This window comes from Salarias fasciatus, chromosome 9 (assembly GCF_902148845.1).
Source record: "Salarias fasciatus chromosome 9, fSalaFa1.1, whole genome shotgun sequence".
NCBI lineage: Eukaryota > Metazoa > Chordata > Actinopteri > Blenniiformes > Blenniidae > Salarias > Salarias fasciatus.
This window is the reverse complement of record NC_043753.1, coordinates 22158229-22176421: the sequence shown is the minus strand read 5'-3', so window position 1 is coordinate 22176421 and position 18193 is coordinate 22158229. Positions and strand designations below refer to the sequence as shown.

The 18193-nt window shown below is 44.9% G+C and overlaps 2 protein-coding genes across 3 annotated transcripts in view; one reads left to right on the top strand and one right to left on the bottom strand.

The window, feature by feature from the left end:
* LOC115394103 (zinc finger protein 45-like) overlaps positions 1-18193 on the bottom strand; it is a 1173573-nt gene that overhangs the window by 752727 nt on the left and 402653 nt on the right. The gene's annotated exons all lie outside the window — the stretch shown is intronic.
* Positions 969-18193, top strand: part of vav3 (vav guanine nucleotide exchange factor 3) — a 72070-nt gene continuing 54845 nt past the window's right edge. The window contains exon 1 of one of the 2 annotated variants that reach the window (XM_030099291.1): positions 969-1386. In XM_030099291.1, coding sequence (XP_029955151.1) covers positions 1180-1386 — 207 coding nt within the window. In that variant the 5' untranslated portion in view covers positions 969-1179. The remainder of the gene's footprint in view (positions 1387-18193) is intronic. The other variant, XM_030099290.1, reaches the window with a different exon arrangement.

The window sequence follows — 18193 nt, the reverse complement described above, 5'->3', positions numbered from 1 at the left end:
ATGATTGATCAGATCAAATCCTACACTGGTATTTAAATGACAGTGAGAAGAACCCGTCTCTCACCCTCTGAGGTCCAGCAGGTCCGGTTCACAGAGAGACCTCGAGGTCGGCCCAGGAGCCGCTGGGCAGATTACATCTCTCATCTGGGCTGGGAGCCTCATGGGCTCCTCCACAGTGGAACACAAGTTAGACGGTGAAACCTGAGCTTCTTTATCTATAAGCACCAGGAAGCAGGAAAGGAGATGGGTGGATTATAGATGGGAGGATGTCGGAATATATTCAGGGTTTTCCAGAGTGCAAACCTGGAAAACATCTTTCCACCAAGAACAAAATATGAAGGCTATTTAATGAAAGGCAAGCCATCAAAACACACACACACACACACACACACACACACACACACACACACACAGGAGAATGTGCAAACTCCACCTTCTCATGACTGACTGGCAAAAGAGGAATTCAGAAACTTCATGAATATAAACCATCACCAAGCCAATTAAAGAGTCATTACAGTATATCTCACAGAAAACAGAATGGAATAGTTTGAAGAGGCATGGAAGTGGGTCTGTATCTCTACAAGACGCGTCTGGCTTCTTTAATCTTTAATTTCGCAGCACTGTCTTTTCCGTCTGCAGTGGGAATAACTGCACTAAAAAAAGAAGAAGAAAACTGGGCTTTACGAGACACATAAAACGTGAACTTGAAGTTACACACGTTTATTCGGCCGTGACTTCCGTTTCAGCTGGTTGGAGGCTGCATGCTGTTATTTATGCGCCGTAATTTTACGCACGGTGATATGAGCGCGTGAATGGCAGGCGGAAGAGGTGAGGAACTGGGTGAGGGGGAGGGAAGAGAGACTCGCAGATAGATGGAGAGAGAGAGAGAGAGTGTGTGTGCGAGTGTGTGTGACTAAGAGAGAGAGAGAGAGAGAGAGGAAGAGTGCAGGGTGCGCTCCATCCACAGCCTCAGTACTCGGCCTGTCATCCCCGGAGCGGAGCGGAGCGGAGCGGCAGTCTGCGCCTCCACCAGCTTTCCGCCGCGCTTCACTTCTGCTTCATGTGGCATGGATACGATCTAGCACCCGCGGTACTACCGAAACAACCAGCATTGTCTTTTTTTTTTTTTTCGTTTTTTTTTTTTCTTTTCTTTTCCCGTGAAAGCTGCGAGCGGGGACCATGATGGAGTACTGGCGGCAGTGCGCGCTGTGGCTGATCAACTGCAAGGTGCTGCCGGCCAGCCACCGGGTGACATGGGAGTCCGCTCAGGTGTTCGACCTGGCGCAGACCCTCCGGGACGGGGTCCTCCTGTGCCACCTGCTCAACAACCTCAGACCCCAGTCCATCAACCTGAAGGAGATCAACCTGAGACCGCAGATGTCACAGGTAAGAGGCGGACTGGAGCCGAACCCGCCGTCCGTTCGACAACTCAGCCTCGGAGTGGAGCCAGACTCCGTAGGCTTTGTGTTGATTTTAAGTTAAAGCAACCTCCTACAAAAATAACAACGCCACTAAAACAGAGCTTGGTGTTCTTGGGCTTAAAACACACATACACACAGTTCGGCGCGATATAAACGGCATGTTAGTGTTTGTCTGTGAAATATTTCTACTTTTAAAAATCTTGTTTGCATTGATGAGTGCTCATAGTGTCTCGTCAGCGCAGCAGCGGAAAATACTACAAATATAATGTTTTCATTAGTTACAGCCGAGGGCAATGCAAAAACAAATGTAGACGGAAGGGTTAGGGTCATTTCAGTTACATTGAGATCGCAATTGCTTGTGCCTTACACGTGTTTTTCCCACTTTTGATGGAAGAACTAATAAACTGGGCGGAAATCGAAAGGAACCTGGTGCTCGGTGCCAACTTTGCGTCGTGTTGACGATCAGATAAGACAAGATAAGCCTTTAATAGTCCCACAAATGAGAAACTGCAGTGTCACAGTTGGATAGTGGATAGTCACCCTGAGATACCTTGAAACAACCAATGGAAGAGGCATAAAGAGATACAAATTATTCAGTAATAAACAAGGTATGAGCAGTATATACAACACAGTGCTCAGCTCGTTAAAATTAGTCTTTTCTGTTGAAATTTTGCCTATTTTTTTGGTAAAACTCACTTGTATTTGTTAAATTGAGCAACACTGCTTGACAACCTGAACTTTATAGAGTCATGACTGACTCCTCCTGATTATATGTTATAATTGCTGGCTTTGATTTATTTTAAAAGATACTCTAATGTGAGATGAATATTAGGGTGTGTTATTACTGTGTTTAGCTTCCTTTACAGTAAGTACAGATCATGCGATCATAATAATCTTCTTAGCGATTGGTTTTCGGTGTGTCCTCTCACAGACGGACAGATAAAATAGTCAGATAGAGAGCTGTGGCCACATGCGTCCTGTTTGTCAGATACCATCTGCTTCAATAACAGGACGGCCTGAGCCTGGACCAGATTAATATTCCCCTTCATAACGGTGGATCTGTGCATCTGGCCGGGTGACAGCGCACAGTGAGACAGACTTTCACCTACTGAGTCTGCAGACCTGCTGGAAGAGTATCAGGCTGCAACCCATAACACACACACAACACACACATACACACACACACACACATCCACAAACTACAGAGTCACTGAGGTTCTGATGCTCTCAAAATGCAAAACCGGTGATTGTGTTATGAATATCGGCGTTATGGTGTGGTTACATCTGATGGAGAGGAGGGATTATCTGTGTTTCCTGGAAATAAAAAGCACTCTAAACTCAATGTGACTGTGGCGCAGTCAATATGATATGCAGTTAGCGTTCACTTACAAACCAACCGAGTGTCCGCTGACTCCAGCATACAGGTCAAATGGACCATTTAAAGAAGTGCAAGGGTTTTTAATGTCATCCAGGTCTGTGGAAATCACTCCTCCAAGGATCTGTTTACTCGGAGAATTCAGTGGAAACCAGATTTGTCCTGTAAAGAGACCCCTCCGCTCCATTTGCTGATAAAGTTACGACGCGGCTAATAGTGGAGAGACGTCAGCGTGTGAGCGTTCGCCATCGGTCATGACATGGCGACGCGTGGCAGAGCCGCCACGCTTGGTGAGTTTACGAACCATACGTACACTCGGCGGCCCGCCTGCCCCAGACCGAGTTATTTATAGGCGAACTTTGTTTTATGCATGGCTGCATGCTTTACTCACACTGTGCCAGTGATGAGGCAACATCCAGCGTGAAGCCAGCGCCAGTAGTAGGCCAGAGCAGAAATCCATTCACAGAGTCTAGTCACAAGGTCACTCGCAGTGCCGTGCAGGAGTTTGAGGCTGGTGGAGTACAGCAGTAATTATCCGTCACGTTACGCCAGAATGGGGTCAGTTTTATTCTGCAGGAAACCAAACCTGAAGCATCCAGCCCGGTTCAGGAGGAACTGCAGCTGCCGTCAGGAAGAACCGGGAGTCCCGGTAGGGACGGTGTGGTCCAGTTTGAGTTCACATGAAACGACCGGCCGGTGTGACTACATCCACAGGCCGTCCTAGTTCTCCAAAATGTGTGAACACAACCTCTGTGCAAGTTCCTTTAAAAACTACGTGCAGAGAACTGATGCCGATCGTTGGTCAAGTCAAACGTCGACGTGTCTTCTGGTCATGCACCCTGCAGTTTACAATAAGTGATCAAAATAAACCCTCAGTCGTCAAGATAAACACATTATTTGTGAATACAAGCCTAAACCAATGCAAACGGCCATTGTTTGTGTGTGTATTTCCAAAATTCTAGAGAATTCGGAGCGCTGCCTCTTGTTTTGCCATATAAGTGAAAACCTATCAGTGTTTCAGTTCTCCTATGAGTAAATATGGCGGTCAGATCAGCGCTGCCGCCTGCTTTGAGCACCTCCGAGGCTCGCTCCGGCCTGAGCGCCAGTGTGTCAGTGGATCATGACTCGCAGCTTTTCCCTCTGATGCACGTTCACCTCGTGTGATGCCGGATTTTTATCTATACAAAGAAACACAAATGGGTGTCACAACCCCTCCCCGAGCAACTCCACCCCCCGTCCGTCTCCTCCAAAGTTAAATTTACATAACTGAGGGTGGAGTTGCTTCCCTTATTCACCTGCATAATTCATGAGGGCCGTGGCAGCTACTTTGTCATTGGCCCATAATAACACATGGGACGCCGCTGCGGCCTCCACCCGCGGGACCTCCGAGACGGAGAGACAAAGGGCTACAAAGAGCCTGTCTGGCCTCCATCGGAGCATCTCGGAGGACATAAAGGGGACCTGCGGGGCGGCGAGCCGGCCGCTTAATTAAAGCACGACGCGTCAGAAGCTCCGGAGAGTTCACATGCGCGGGGCTGGCGTCGGGGCGGGCCGCCTCGCCTCTCCGCGGCGCTCATTGTGTTTGGGTGATTTGTGTGGGCTGTGCGGAGAGACGGTCCGGCGGTGAAATGGGCCGTGGAAGAGCAATAAAGAGGCAACAAACGTGAAGAGGCTATGAATTGATCAGGTGTAGAGGCCGAGGAGTGTTTACTGGAGAGCAGAGCGTGAAGAATTACGCCTGTGCAGAGAGCAAGGATTAAGTGTTTACTGTGTGTGTGTGTGTGTGTTTGAGTGTGTGCACAACTTCAAAAAACAAAACAAAACAAAACAAAACAGAGTAGCTGGTAGTTTTTCTGGATCAAGAAGAAAAACAATCGGAGTGCTGGATTGCTGTGTTTCTGTCTCATTACAGAAACATAGCTGTCGCAGTGTGAAAGTTGTTCGAAACTGAAACTCAAAACCCGAGTCTGAAGCTAATCAGAACTGTATGTAGATGTGAATGTGTGTGTGTGTGTGTGTGTGTGTGTGTGTGTGTGTGTGTGTGTGTGAGACAGTCACGTTTGAGGAACTCTCCAGGGTTTATCCTGTAGATAAACTCATTAGATTTACTGACAACAATGCTTGAATGCTGTTTTTTAATTCCTTCGTTGTGGTAGAAACCCAAGCTCGGCTGTCAGAAATCACCATTTCTAAGCTGTGCTGTTTCTGTTTTGAAAGTTTGAGAATCGTTTTTTTGCAGATCAGTAAATTAAATTCCGGTTGAGGCTTGGAGATCAGCGTGAAGTCAAATTTTCGCCCCTCTTTGATCAAAGTTTAACGGCCCTGTAACGAGCCAATTACACAGTCTAGACACGGCTCGGCCACGGCAAGCGCAGCTTTCTGAGATTTTCACCAGAGAAAAGCAGCTGCTTTTCGTCTCGCTCAGTGGAAATCGAGGTTTGGGCTCAGAAGAGGAAGTGTGGACTGCCTGTCAGGGTCCGACCGGTTGACCATGCGGTCATTCAGAGGAGTCTTTCTCTACGGATTCCCTCCTCATCCTGCTTCTAGCGCCTCCATGTTTGCTTACAGGCATCATAACCTCATCGTTTGATGGAAGCGGTTTTCCGCTGCATCCTCCCGTCGTCTTGCTTTCCCTCGCACGTGGTTGGAGCTCCTGCGAACCCGCCAGGTTCTCACACAGGCCGGCCGAGAGCCTCGGCGCGCACAGGAAATCAGGAAATGGAATAGAGGAAGGAAGCGAAACCAAACATCGAGCTCTCGATCGAGCTCAGACCAAAGCACTGAGATGTCAGACACGATGAGGAGAAAAGCCGCCTCTCTCTCTCTCTTCGAGCGGCAGTCAAAGAAAGAAAAAAAAACAAAAAACAAAATGAGAAAACCTCAGTCTGCTCTTCACACAGCTGTCTTCAAAGACGCTACGGCCCGCACTTCTGTTTGGAAAGTGAAAGTGAGCGAAAGAGTCTGCGGGAGTTCGATTCAGGTCTAATTTTAAACGAGAAGCGGAGAATCACAGTCTTTTCCGAGCAACAAAGTCCGTCGACACACAGAAACACAGATTCTAAAGCGGCGCAGAGGTGCAATAAAGATTTGATTGTGACATTTATGAATTAGTTATCTGTTCATAGTAATGTGATGTGAAATCCTGCAGTATCAGGCTGCGTAGCCTCACATTTAGGCTTTGATCATACAACTCTACATGCATTTCTTTTAAATTTGAACTCTAAATTAGGCCTTTGGTGTCATTTTCTGTAGCTATTTCAGCAGGTAAACGTCTGGATTTCACTCAGGTGTTTCTTCACTCGTCCACACAGCAGACCCAGAGGCCGATCCTCTGCATTAAACATGGAGTGTGTATGTATATTTGATCAAACTTGGACCAAAGTTGTGTGATGTCAAACAAAGAGGAGCGGAGCCGGCTCGGCGCAGCGAGCGCTCCCGCTGCAGCGGGCTTCAAAGGCTCCGAGGATCCAGCTCCGCAAGCACAGACAAAAGTTTGTTTGAGATAATGTGGGAGAAAGGAAGAGAGAGAGAGAGAGACGGAGACGGAGATGTCTTCATTTTCTTTTCGGTTGCGGCACAGTGAGACAAGACGCGCCGGCCTGAGGAAACAGACGTTGCATAAGCGTAACAGATCGTGATTGTTTGTGAACTGCGACTGGCTGCTGGCTGGTAAACGTTTGGTTTAATTTACGGAGCCGAGGCCGTCACGTACCGGAGTGTGATGAAGTGGTGATGGAAACAATAAAAGAACAGTCATTGTAAGAGAAACAAAACCGTTGTGCATGGAGGAGGAAGTGTCAACGGTAATCACGTTTAACAGCGTCAGGCAATCACTTTGTTGAACTTGTATCCCTAAAACATCAGTCATTTAGTTAATTACATAGATGTGCTTTAAGAAATGCTTGAGCTTTTTCTGCTTCTTGAATTCAAAAGGATGCTGAGAGAAGGTTAGGATCAGAAGTAGGAGAATTTACTAGTTACTTGCAAAAAGTAGCTCTTACAACACTTTAATCCTCCTAATTTTTTCCTGTCATAATAATTCACCGTCACCTAATCTGTCAACACTGTGTGATTGATTGATTAACTGAAGTTACTGCTTCCATCAGTTATTTGAAGGGAGACGCTCCATGATCTGAACTGATCTTTCATGTTGCTGTGGAGGCTAAAGAGAGTATTTCTGCAGAAGAACAGAAGTTTTCTGAAGCTGAGTCTCCCCTGCCTGTGTCTATTTGTATATGTTTCGGAGAAATAGTGTTAGCTGAAGCTAATCAGAGACCCACAGCTCGGTCAGTCTCATTGTCAAAAGCCTCCTGCAGGCTGCAGGGTTTTCTTGTGGTGAGTACTCTCATTTCCTCTAGAGACGGTCATGGGTTTGAGTTCAGGCCTTCCTGTATGTGTGGTTAAAAGTACAAGCCATGCATTTGAGGTTAATTTAATCCTAAACTGCTCTTCAGGTGGAGACGTGTTTATGGCCGTCGGTCTGTTTGCCCTGTGATGATCTGCTCATCGCCCGCTGTTAGCGAGGATTATCTGGATAAAAGTGGAGTCCAGGACGAACTGATTCAGCAAATTGGCGAAACTCTGATAAACAGTGACTCATTAAAGCATAACAGATCTCTTACGTACCTTTAAAGTGACTTGTTGTATCGTTTCTTCACTGCCGCTACATCCAGTTACACCCGATTATGAGCTTCCATGAGCAAAACAAATCAGTTGTTGCTTTAAATTTATGTCAAAGCTAAACATTTGCTAATGCATGTTAGCTACCATTGAGCTGATTGGTATGAATGGAAGCAAGAAGACATAATAGGAATTATGGGTCAGATTTCTGTGACCGTACCGCTCACCTAATCTTCTCATCTATATTGCATGCGTACTCACACCTTGAGCCGACTACATTTGCATGCTAATAGTACGCCCACTACCGATTGGTATGCACTGCGCAAGGTGTGCAACCGCAGCTGACGGCGGCGGCCGCCGGCTCTTCTGAAGCGCGGCCGCCGGCTCTGATTCACTCCGGAGGAGGGACCGCACCTGTCAGGGTGTAAACGCCACCTCGGTCCACCCGCGCACGCCGCGGCTCCCCGGTTTTTTCCCGCCGTGCGACCACCTGCTCGGACGCGGACGTACGCGCAAGGATGAGAGTGTGTCGTGAGCTGACCTTTCATTTCCGTCGCCAAGGTAACAAGCCTGAACCACAGCCGGCCGGGAGGAGACGGCGCTCCGCTGCACATTAAACCATGGATAATGTATACGCTGATTTTATTAGGAGGCATTCGGCGACGGGGAGTGTACGGGCGATCGATGTGTACTGCGTTGCTCGGTTCCTTCCGATGCTTCAGTTAATCACTGTTGAGTGCCTTTGAAAGCTCTCAGGATGTCAATACCACTCTATTGTCTTTACTGGCAAACAATCATCATCAGAAGTGACATTTTGCAGCCGACAGCTTCCTCACACACAATAATTACAAGCAGCCAAAGAGCAACAGGAAAACTGCTTTTTTTTCCCCCCGGCTCCTGCTTGATGGACGTGTTGAGCTGCTGGACAGTCAGGAGTTTCAGACTGAAGCGTATCAGGTAGCTGCTTCCCTTGGGTTCGCCGGCTGGCGGTCGGCCGGCCCGCTGTCTTTACCGGCAGCGCCACAAATAAACCACTCATCCATCAAAAATTCAGCAGCTCGACGTGTTCTGCTCATTTAAACTACCTTTGCATGGGTACGGCGTACAGCAGCGCCGCGTGGAAACTGCATTAGTCCCACACTCAAGCTGTCAATCAGTCAATCTGTCAGGCGTGTGAAGGGAAAGGGGGAGGGGCCAAGCGGTCAACGCTAATAACAGGAAAAGGGATTTTATTGTTGCAATACGATTTTGTTTGGGGTTTTTTTTTTTTTTTTTTTTTGCTCCCACACAACATTGACTTTGACAGAACAGAAAACAGAAGCCAAGCTGCAGTCGTCAACACTGAGCGCCGGTTCGGTCACGTCTACCACTGCAGACACCACTGCATCATTCACCGCCGACGGCTAATAGAAATCCTCCAGAGGACTCGTCTGGAATCGAAATGAATGAACCTCCGAGCTCTGATTGTACACATGAGATAACTGCGTTTTCCTTTTTTTTTTTCTCTGGTTGTTTGGACCCAGAGCGGACGTGGATGAGTCCTCCTGCAGCATATTCGATGAGTGACCTTATGTATTCTCCAGCTGGGACAGATGTGTGTGAGGTGTCCCGAGCAGACGGAGTCCTGCTGGAAGTGATGGATGACTGTTGTCTTATTGGAAATGGGAAAGTCCTTATTGGTGTAATGGAGACGGAGTGGGAACGGATCCCAGTGATAGATGAAGAGCAGCGGAGGCGCCATACATGTGTAATGCAGCACATACCGGGAGACGGGGTCACGTCCAGGACAGTGTCTTCTTCACATGTGTTTTTATAGTTTCACGGGAAAAATCCAATTTCCCTACCACCACACTCTGATGGATCGATGAAAAATGCATAAACTTTCAGTTTTCTCAGCTCAGATTTATGAATATTTTCTCAGATATTACACGATTTTTCAAACAAAGAGGTTGAGAATCAGGCAGCAGGGGAGGAGGGAGATGGAGACGAGCGACGCCGTGGGCTCGCTGCTCACTGACTCTGTACATTTCTACATTTTAGTTGACATTCAACTCTCCACAACCCTTCCTTCCCCTTTGGCAATTCTGTTTTCCAACCAGTCACGCACGTCTGAAGCTGCACGAGCGGCGTGGCTGCGGCGGAGAGGGTTCATATCTCACTGACTCTAATTCAATTCTCTTATCTGGTGGGGGGAAGGAGCGGGCTTTGCGTATGCGCTTGGAGGTCGCGGGGGTTAAAACCAGGATTTAATGGAAAATGGCCTCTGAGACAGGCCGGGGTGTCGTTGGGGGAGGCACGGGGTTTTCCCTGGTCGCCTCATTGTCGCTAGATGAAAGCGGGTCGGGGAGCGGCGCCGTGTGACTCTGAATTATCAAAGCTCCTCAGAAACACGTCGGAAACGTCAGCGTCTGTCGTCTTCACTTCTCCTCCTGATCGTTCAGCCTAAATGTCAGAGCAGCCGATCGGGCAGCCGGAGCATCATTAACCTTTCTGTTTACTCAAGTGTTCGGAAGAATTTCGACACATCCTCTCCATGTAGCATTCTGATGTGGACTGAGGCCCCGTTTACACGACGACAACGACAGCGGGTGTAGCTCACAGTGCCGTTGCTGCACGTGGCGAATAGTCCTTCCAGCCATGCACGAGCAGCAGACACGGCGGCCTCCAGAGTGTCATGAGTCCGAGTCTGTATTGTATGGTGCCGCTTGTAGCATATATAGCTATTCTGAGACGTTTGGGAATGTCAGGCTGAGGCTAAATATAAGAATCAGTTTCAGCACAGTTTTAATCTCGTCATGTTGTGTATTTCCATTCTGTCTTTATTGATTCCTGATTTAATGCACATTGATTTAATTTGTTTTGTCTTATTGTCATGTTTAGATATCTCATGTTCAGCACTTAGGCCCCCTCTAATTGTTTTAAGTGCTTTATAAATACTGTTCAATTGGATTCTATAGTAAAAGAAAATGAGAAAATCTGCTCATCTGAGAGGAAAAGTGATTCCACACACTAGTTTAGTATAATAAAGTAAATGCTTGAGTTGGTATTGGCTAAAACGACACCTCCAAAGCTAATGAAGTTAAAACAGTACTTAAATTTTAATTTGGTTTCTAATCTTTGCTTGGGTCTCCCGGCAGCTCCTGGGGGAAATATGGGGCATTTCGCTGCTTTAGATTTCTCTCCGTTCCAACAGTTTGTTATTTGCTTTGTCTGTCTGCCGCTCGCTGCGAGCAAGGCAGCAAATACCGGCTTTATGGGAACATTGGTGCTGGAAACAGCAGCCTGATGCATCTTGAAATTGGTCTGATGAGAGCTGTGAAAGAGAAAAAAAAAGGTGGAAAAAACACTGTCAATCAGGTGAAGCTTAATGGATTCACTGTCACAAATTGGCTCTTTCACGTACATTGTTTTTTTTCCATTGGTTAAAAAAAATATACAATTTCTCATTTCCTCTCCTGCTGGTTGTATATAATGCAGCTCGCCCACAATTACTCAGCGGACTGAATGGGAGGATTAGCGGGACTCCCACACACAGCCACCTCACTATCTCCTGCGAACACAGGACATTGTTATGCACATCCACTCCTCTGGCAGGGCGGGCGGTGACCATCGCTCCAAACTCCTGAGAAAACAGCGGAAATGTGGGCAGATAACGGCGCGGTGAAAACACTGTTAAACACGCAGGGGCATTCAGAGTCATGACGCGTGGAAAAAGTGACTGGAGAGACACATCTGTATGCACCGTCAGGGCTTCTTCACCCTGAACCACTGAGTCAGTCGCCACAGCCGTGCTGCTGCGGCGGTGTTGACATTATTGTATTGAGATAAGTGGGATGGCGTTCAGACGGGAGGTCAGTGTCAGCAGACCTCCGCCTACCCTCCACCTCCTACTTCCTGGAAGCCGACGAAAAGCTCCTACATGACATGGAAGTGACCTGATGGCCAAACGCCACTTACCAGTTACAGCTGAAGCATCTGTATAAACACTGTAGTTTGACCTTTATTCTAAAATAAAGTTTTTTTTTTCCTCCTCCTGAGCATGGTCTGGTGTGGTTAAAGCAGGAAATTAGTGGAAATGTGTTTGAGGATGTATTTTTTTACCACCACTTTACACCTCTCGCAGCTCATGCTTTACAACTTTCCACCAAGCAGCAGCTGCTCTTTCTGCCGCAGACACTGACAAGCGGTGCAGATATGAGAATACATGGTTCTGAAAGTCGTCAATCTTCAAATGTTGTTGTTTTTTTTCAACAGGTTCAGCTTAATATCACCTGAAGTGAAAGTCTGCCATTAAAAAGAGATAAGCATATATCTATGTGGGTTGCTTTTTTTGAGAGTTTTGACTCGAGCTTCCCAGCCTGCAACTGAAAGTCGATAAAGTTTCTCAGTGTCAGGAACCGAAACGTGACTTGAATGCATTTTCTTCTATCTGTTATACATTTAATGTCTGAGTCCCAGCCTCCCTTTATCTTCCCGCAGCGCCATCAGTAAGCATATGAGACAGACACTCGGGCAGTGAGAGCTTTTAGCTACCAAATTCAATTTTGTTTTCCTGCACTGGCCTCGATTCCTGCAGGAGATGCATCCATTTGATCGCCATTAATTGACGCCCGGCGAGCTTTAAGCCGCGCTCTTTCATTGTGCACATCCAGGAGAGAACAAGTACAGGATTTCATTAAGCGCCACAATACACTCCGGGGTCGTAAAAAAGGCTCCGGCTTGTTGCTATGGAGCTGCGACTTGTAGGAACACACCAGCAGAAAGTGGATCCTGATTGCGGATCCAGAGCACGACCCGGCTCCTATCAGAAACACAGCGGTGAGGTATATATTCCCTCAGAGGAATTCTCTCACACTCATATTCCACACGGTCGGTCTTCCAACATGAAAAGCACTGGCGGGACTGTAAGACCCGCCTTGTATAAACCCTGCGTTCCTCCCCGAGCCGAGTCGGCGTGCGGGGATTTCTCGCCGGGACGCCGCAGCTGGGTCTATTCTCGGTCGGTTTTACAGAAAGAGCGTGCCTGCTGATTTCTCTGGAACACATTGATTCCTGTAGCAACATTGATTCAGTTTGACTCAGAACAATAGCTCTCAATAGCTGTAAACCTTGTGGGGTTTTTTCAGGCAGCCGTTCGCCTATTCGCTGAAGAGGCGTCATGCAGTAGCTCTTCATTTCCACAGATTTGATGATAACCACATAAATGTGTTTTTCTAAAGGTTTGGATCAAAACGTTTCTTTGTCTTGCAGTATCATCATCGAAACTGGCTAAATGATAACATCCACGTCTGAGCGGCTCTGAAATGCAGTTTAGGAAGTTGACAGTATGCAGACCACAGGTTGTATCTAAACACAGATTGGTTTCATCTCGTGAGCTCAGCTTTGCTGCTCCTCTTGACTTTTCTGGCTGGAAGAAACCAAATTCTGAGCTGGAGGGGGGTTATGTTTGCCCCAGGTAGGTTAAATATGTCTGTAAAGATGTAGTTAGGATTTTATATGGTTGAAAAAGATGGACTACACTTGGACTGCACTTATGTATCCTGAACTTTTGAACCTGTACAGACAAAGAGAGATAGAGCATGGGACAAATATAAAACCAGCCACCATCCAGACGACTGGGAGGCATACAGACGACTTCGTAATGAGAGTACAACTAGAACTAGAAATGCCCAGTCAAATTATTACGAAAAGAGTCTTTCAGAAAACATTCGTGATCCAAGGCAATTTTGGAAAAAAATGGACGTAATAATAAAAGTCAAATTAAAGAAATAGATATGAACAATGCTATTATATCTGAACCTGATGAAATAGCCAAAGTAATAAATGAACATTTTTCAAATATCTGCCAATCATGCCCAACGCCTTACAGGAACTCAGCATATCCAAATGACATTCCTACTCATCAATTTTGCTTCAGAAGGGTCTCCCCATATGAAGTCCTATAAGTTATAAAAAATTCGAATATTAATACCAGTGCTGGGCCTGATGGCATTGAGGCTAAATTTTTAACATTTGCTGAACATATCCTCATGCATCCTTTGGCAGAACTTTTTAATCTGTCTATTGCAACAAATTCATTACCAGACATCTGGAAGTGTGCAAGAGTAATATCAGTGTTCAAAGGAGGTGACCTCTCAGATGTTAACAATTTCAGGCCAATATCAATTATATATGCACTGTTCAAAAAAATTTAGAAAAAATTATTTTTAATCAGTTATCTTCATATGTCAATACTAATGATATTTTATCACCATGTCAGTCAGGATTTCGGCAGAACTATTCAACAACTACAGCATTGCTTAACCTCACTAATGACATTTACACAGCCTTTGACAACCAAGAACACACTGGTGCTATTTTTATAGATTTTACCAAGGCTTTTGACACTGCTGATCACTATTTATTGCTGGACAAGCTTTATTCAATAGGTGCATCTCGAGATGTACTGCTCTGGTTCAATTAATATGTACATTCACAAAAACAGCTTGTTACAGTACAGGGTAAATCCTCTGAGGCAGTTATAGAGTAAAGGAGTGCCCCAAGGTTCTTCTCTTGGGCCTCTGCTATTCTCAATCTACATAAATGATTTATCTAAACTTGTTGAGCAGTGTAAAATTCATCTATATGCCGATGATACGGTTCTATATATTTCTGATAAAAATATACACTCTATTCTTCAATGTGATTTTGACAGAATGCTTGCCTGGCTTACCCAGCATAACCTTATTCTGAACAACAAAAAGTCCTTTTCTATGCTCTTTTCGAAGCGCTCAACATCCAGTTTGAAAATATACTTGCCTAATGGCAGTCACCTCGAAAATTTGAATGCTTTTAAATATCTAGGCATGTGGGTTGACCCAGAACTGACATTTAAACCACACATTGATTATATAACCAAAAAAGTTCATGCATGTCTTGGTCAGCTCTATAGATCCAAAAATAGCCTCACAGAAAACATTAGAAAAAGAAATGTACAACAGCTAATTTTGCCCATAATTGACTATGGAGATGTTATTAATCAAAATGCAGCCGAATCTGCTCTTAAGCCTTTGACGACTATAACTAATGCACTCTGTAGATTTATACTAAACTGTAGTTATTATACTCATCACTGTTTAATGTATAATTTGCTTGATTGGTTACAGCCAAAAGAACGGAGACAATTCCATTGGCTTCATTTTATTTTTAAAAGTATTCATAATGATTTTCCATGCTACTTAAAACAGCATCTGATACCTTTTATGACAACCCATTCACTAAAAACTCTAATGCACCCTTTTTTCCGGGTGCCTCCTGTAAAAAGAGAGATGGGGAAGAAGGCATTTTGTTACAAAGCTCCAGCGGAGTGGAACAATTTACCTGTTGAGTTACATTCATTAACATCATTGTACTCATTCAAATCAAGTTTGTACAGCTATCTTAATTCTACTTGTATGTGTTTTCTATGAACTTATTATTCTTATCCTGAAGTGTGGACTTTCCGGGGATTGGGCAGGGATGTGTAAAGACAACTGTTGCGTATTGTGATGTATGGTGTCTAATGTGTCGGATGTTATGTGTATCTGTCATGTAATGTGACGATATGTTACATGTTTAATGTTGTGTGTTCGATTCAGTGCCTGTCGGATGATCTGTTTTTGTTTTTTTGGGACCCCCTTGAAAAAGAGATGGTTCCTCTCAAGGGGCTATCCTTAAATAAATAAATAAATAAATATAGCGCTTTTTACCCTGCACTGACAGAGCCCAAAGCGCTTTAAACGGCAATATCACATTCATCCATTCACACTCACATTCACACACCAGTGGAGGCGCCTGCCATGCAAGTCGCTCAGTCCATCCACTAGGGGTGCTGTAGGGTTCAGTGTCTTGCCCAAGGACACTTCGACATGCAGACAGGGGGTCTGTCAGAGTTTCTTGAGCTATTCAATTTGAAAATGTGTCTTTTCTGGACTATTTCGGTAAATACTAGCAATAAAACACTCCAAATCGGATGTTTCATATCATGCAAACTGACTCTTTTAACTTGAATTAATTGCTTTTCATGAGTCTCTGTGTGTTAATTTCCTCCTCAGACAAGGCCTGAATGCCACATGTAGAACTTCTTCACTGGCTAAGAAACTGCTATAAACCTTTATTAAATGCACTTGATAAATTATTGAGCTTCAAAAGACTATTAAACATTCCTTGAATTATTTTGATGATGCACACACGCAAAAGCGCATTCGCAGACATGCACGGATGCGAGTCCACTGACTTCCTGAGTCACGAATGCAGAAGAGAAGCAACGAAGAAGGAACAGTCAGTCGTTTGCCTCACGCCGCTCCGGTCTTGTTAATACGATCCCCCTCCTTCTGCGCAGGGCTGCGAGCGGCACAGCCGCTGTCTTTCATACGCGCTGTGTGAAGCTGCTTCCCTCAGATAATATGCCGAGGTCCTCCGGGACTCTCCACACACTGCGGGCTGACAAGATGTGCTTGTCTGATAAAAGAAAGTGATGTGTACAAGTGTAAACATTCAATATTATTCACTCACTGCTCGCTTGCGCTGCTCTTATCTGCAGCCCGCTGGCTGAGGGCTTTTCTCTCTCTTGTGAAGCCATCTGTGAAGCCAATTGGACTGAAGAGGAGTTTTATATTTGACGCATGCAGACAAATCTGAATTTGCACAGTGTTGCAGAGGAAGGTGTGCCACGCGGAGCAGAATGGCCTTTCCAGCACGACTGTTTTCTCTGGGATTCCAGCGTATTCACAGCCTGGTTTCTGAGAACGGGCTTCACATAACACCAGGGCGGCACGTTCTCCTCAAGAAACAGGAAACGGCTAACGAAACGCTCTTCCTGCAAACTTATTACCCAAGTAGGAAAAAAGAAGAAGATGGTCGCAGTGATGAGGAAAATATCGAAACAAAAGCAGCAGATATGGAGTCATTCTGTAGATATTATCATGTGTGAACACAACGCCGACCTGATATCAGCCATGCTGCTGATATCAAACTAGCATTAACCTCCAAGCTAAAAACATCCATCGTGTAACAGCTGTAGAGGTTTTTTGAACATTTGCTGTATTTTGCACGAGGAGGTTTCATTAAAAATATATTTTTATTGAAATTGTAGTTATTTTAGGCAGTAGTTCTTTGGTTTTGTGAGAATATAGACAGTTTCATCACGTAAAGCTAAGAGTTAAAGGTTATTATGTTGTATTTTAATGCCTCCAGTCCACTAGAGTCACATTATCCTGTATTTGACCCTTTAACTGAAATGTCTTTGTGTCTTTGTCCATCTAACACGCACAATAATGTGATTTCATCAGCAGAACAAACAAAAAACACCAAATAAATACATTTTAATATGCAAATTAACATATTATATTTATTTTATATGACTTTTTAAAACATTTTCACATTATTACAAGAAATAAGCACGATATTAATGTAATATTGTGTCAATATAAATTAGAGAGCAGGTCAAATCAAATCATATAAAAGCACTTTTACAACCAAAAACTATTTGTTTATAGCATTTTATCTGATTTCTTGAATGTCTTTTTCTTCAAAGTGCATTGATATATTTCATCTTGTATTTTCTTTATATCAACACGTTTTCTTGCAGTAAAGAGTCATGTGAGGAACTATGTCTGGGTTCAGTGCGTCTCTGTGACATTACAAATACAGTTGTTTATTAGAGGATGTGAGCTTCTCTCAATGGACACGATGTTTTAATGCTCTCTCAGGATCAATATAGACGTCAGGTCCGCTGCATCCACAACACACACTGCATTCATTCATTTTAAAAAGTGAATCAATTGTCCCGGTTCAGCTAATACATCACTGTGGTCAAAGCCACAAACCGTATGTGGTCTGGCTGAAGCAGATTCCACATTAATGCCGTCAAACACACCGACTGTCCTGCTGCAGTCGACAAAAACAAGTCGGCAGCGTTTTGACACTTCCTGGTTCCCTCTCCTCCCGAGAACCGTCCTCACAGCTCAGCCTTTATCTCGCCGTTATTGATTAGTGCTCCTCACCAGCATTCAGCGGCGCTGCATAATTTGGATAAATAGTTCCTGGATGGAGCCCCATTAAGATCATTAGTGCCGGAGGGAGATTGCAGATGTGGCAAAAAAACAAACAGCAACAACAAAAAAAGAACGAGCTCACATCCTCTGTAAACAGCCTTATTTATCAGTGGCATTGATTGTTTGATTTTTCATGTTTTGCGGTGAAGACTCAGCTCTGTAATTATGTCTGAAACTGAGCTGAAGAGGCGAGATGAAGAGAGAGAGGCTCCGTCCTTGTTCATAAACATAGATGTCAATTCTACATTCTACTTAGTCTTTATTTATCACGATCTCTCCTGTACAACAACAGGAATTTAACTTTTCTAAATACCCCCTCCTGATTGTTTCTTTCACAAATTGCACCCTGATTTTCAACATCTCCGTGATTCAGTGTGAAACGTCTGACTTCTGCTTTTGCTCGGCGCAGCCCTCTTTCTGCTCTTTGGCAGCAACATCACAGGAGTAAATAAGATCCCTGCCATTCTCTCCATCCAGTTATCTTTCCCTAATTAGACGCCACTCCGCTGCCCTATTTCACCAGAAAAATACATCATACTAATGAAAGGAGGCGCTCTCGTGGCGCCCGCGATCACGGATTCATCCATCTTTCAGAAAATGTGGCCCTCCAGTGTTCTGAGCTGCGTGGCCTGAATACATAGAGCCCGAGTGAAAGTGAAAAAAAAAAGAAGTGATGCGCTCACATCTTGAATGAGAGAAGTGAG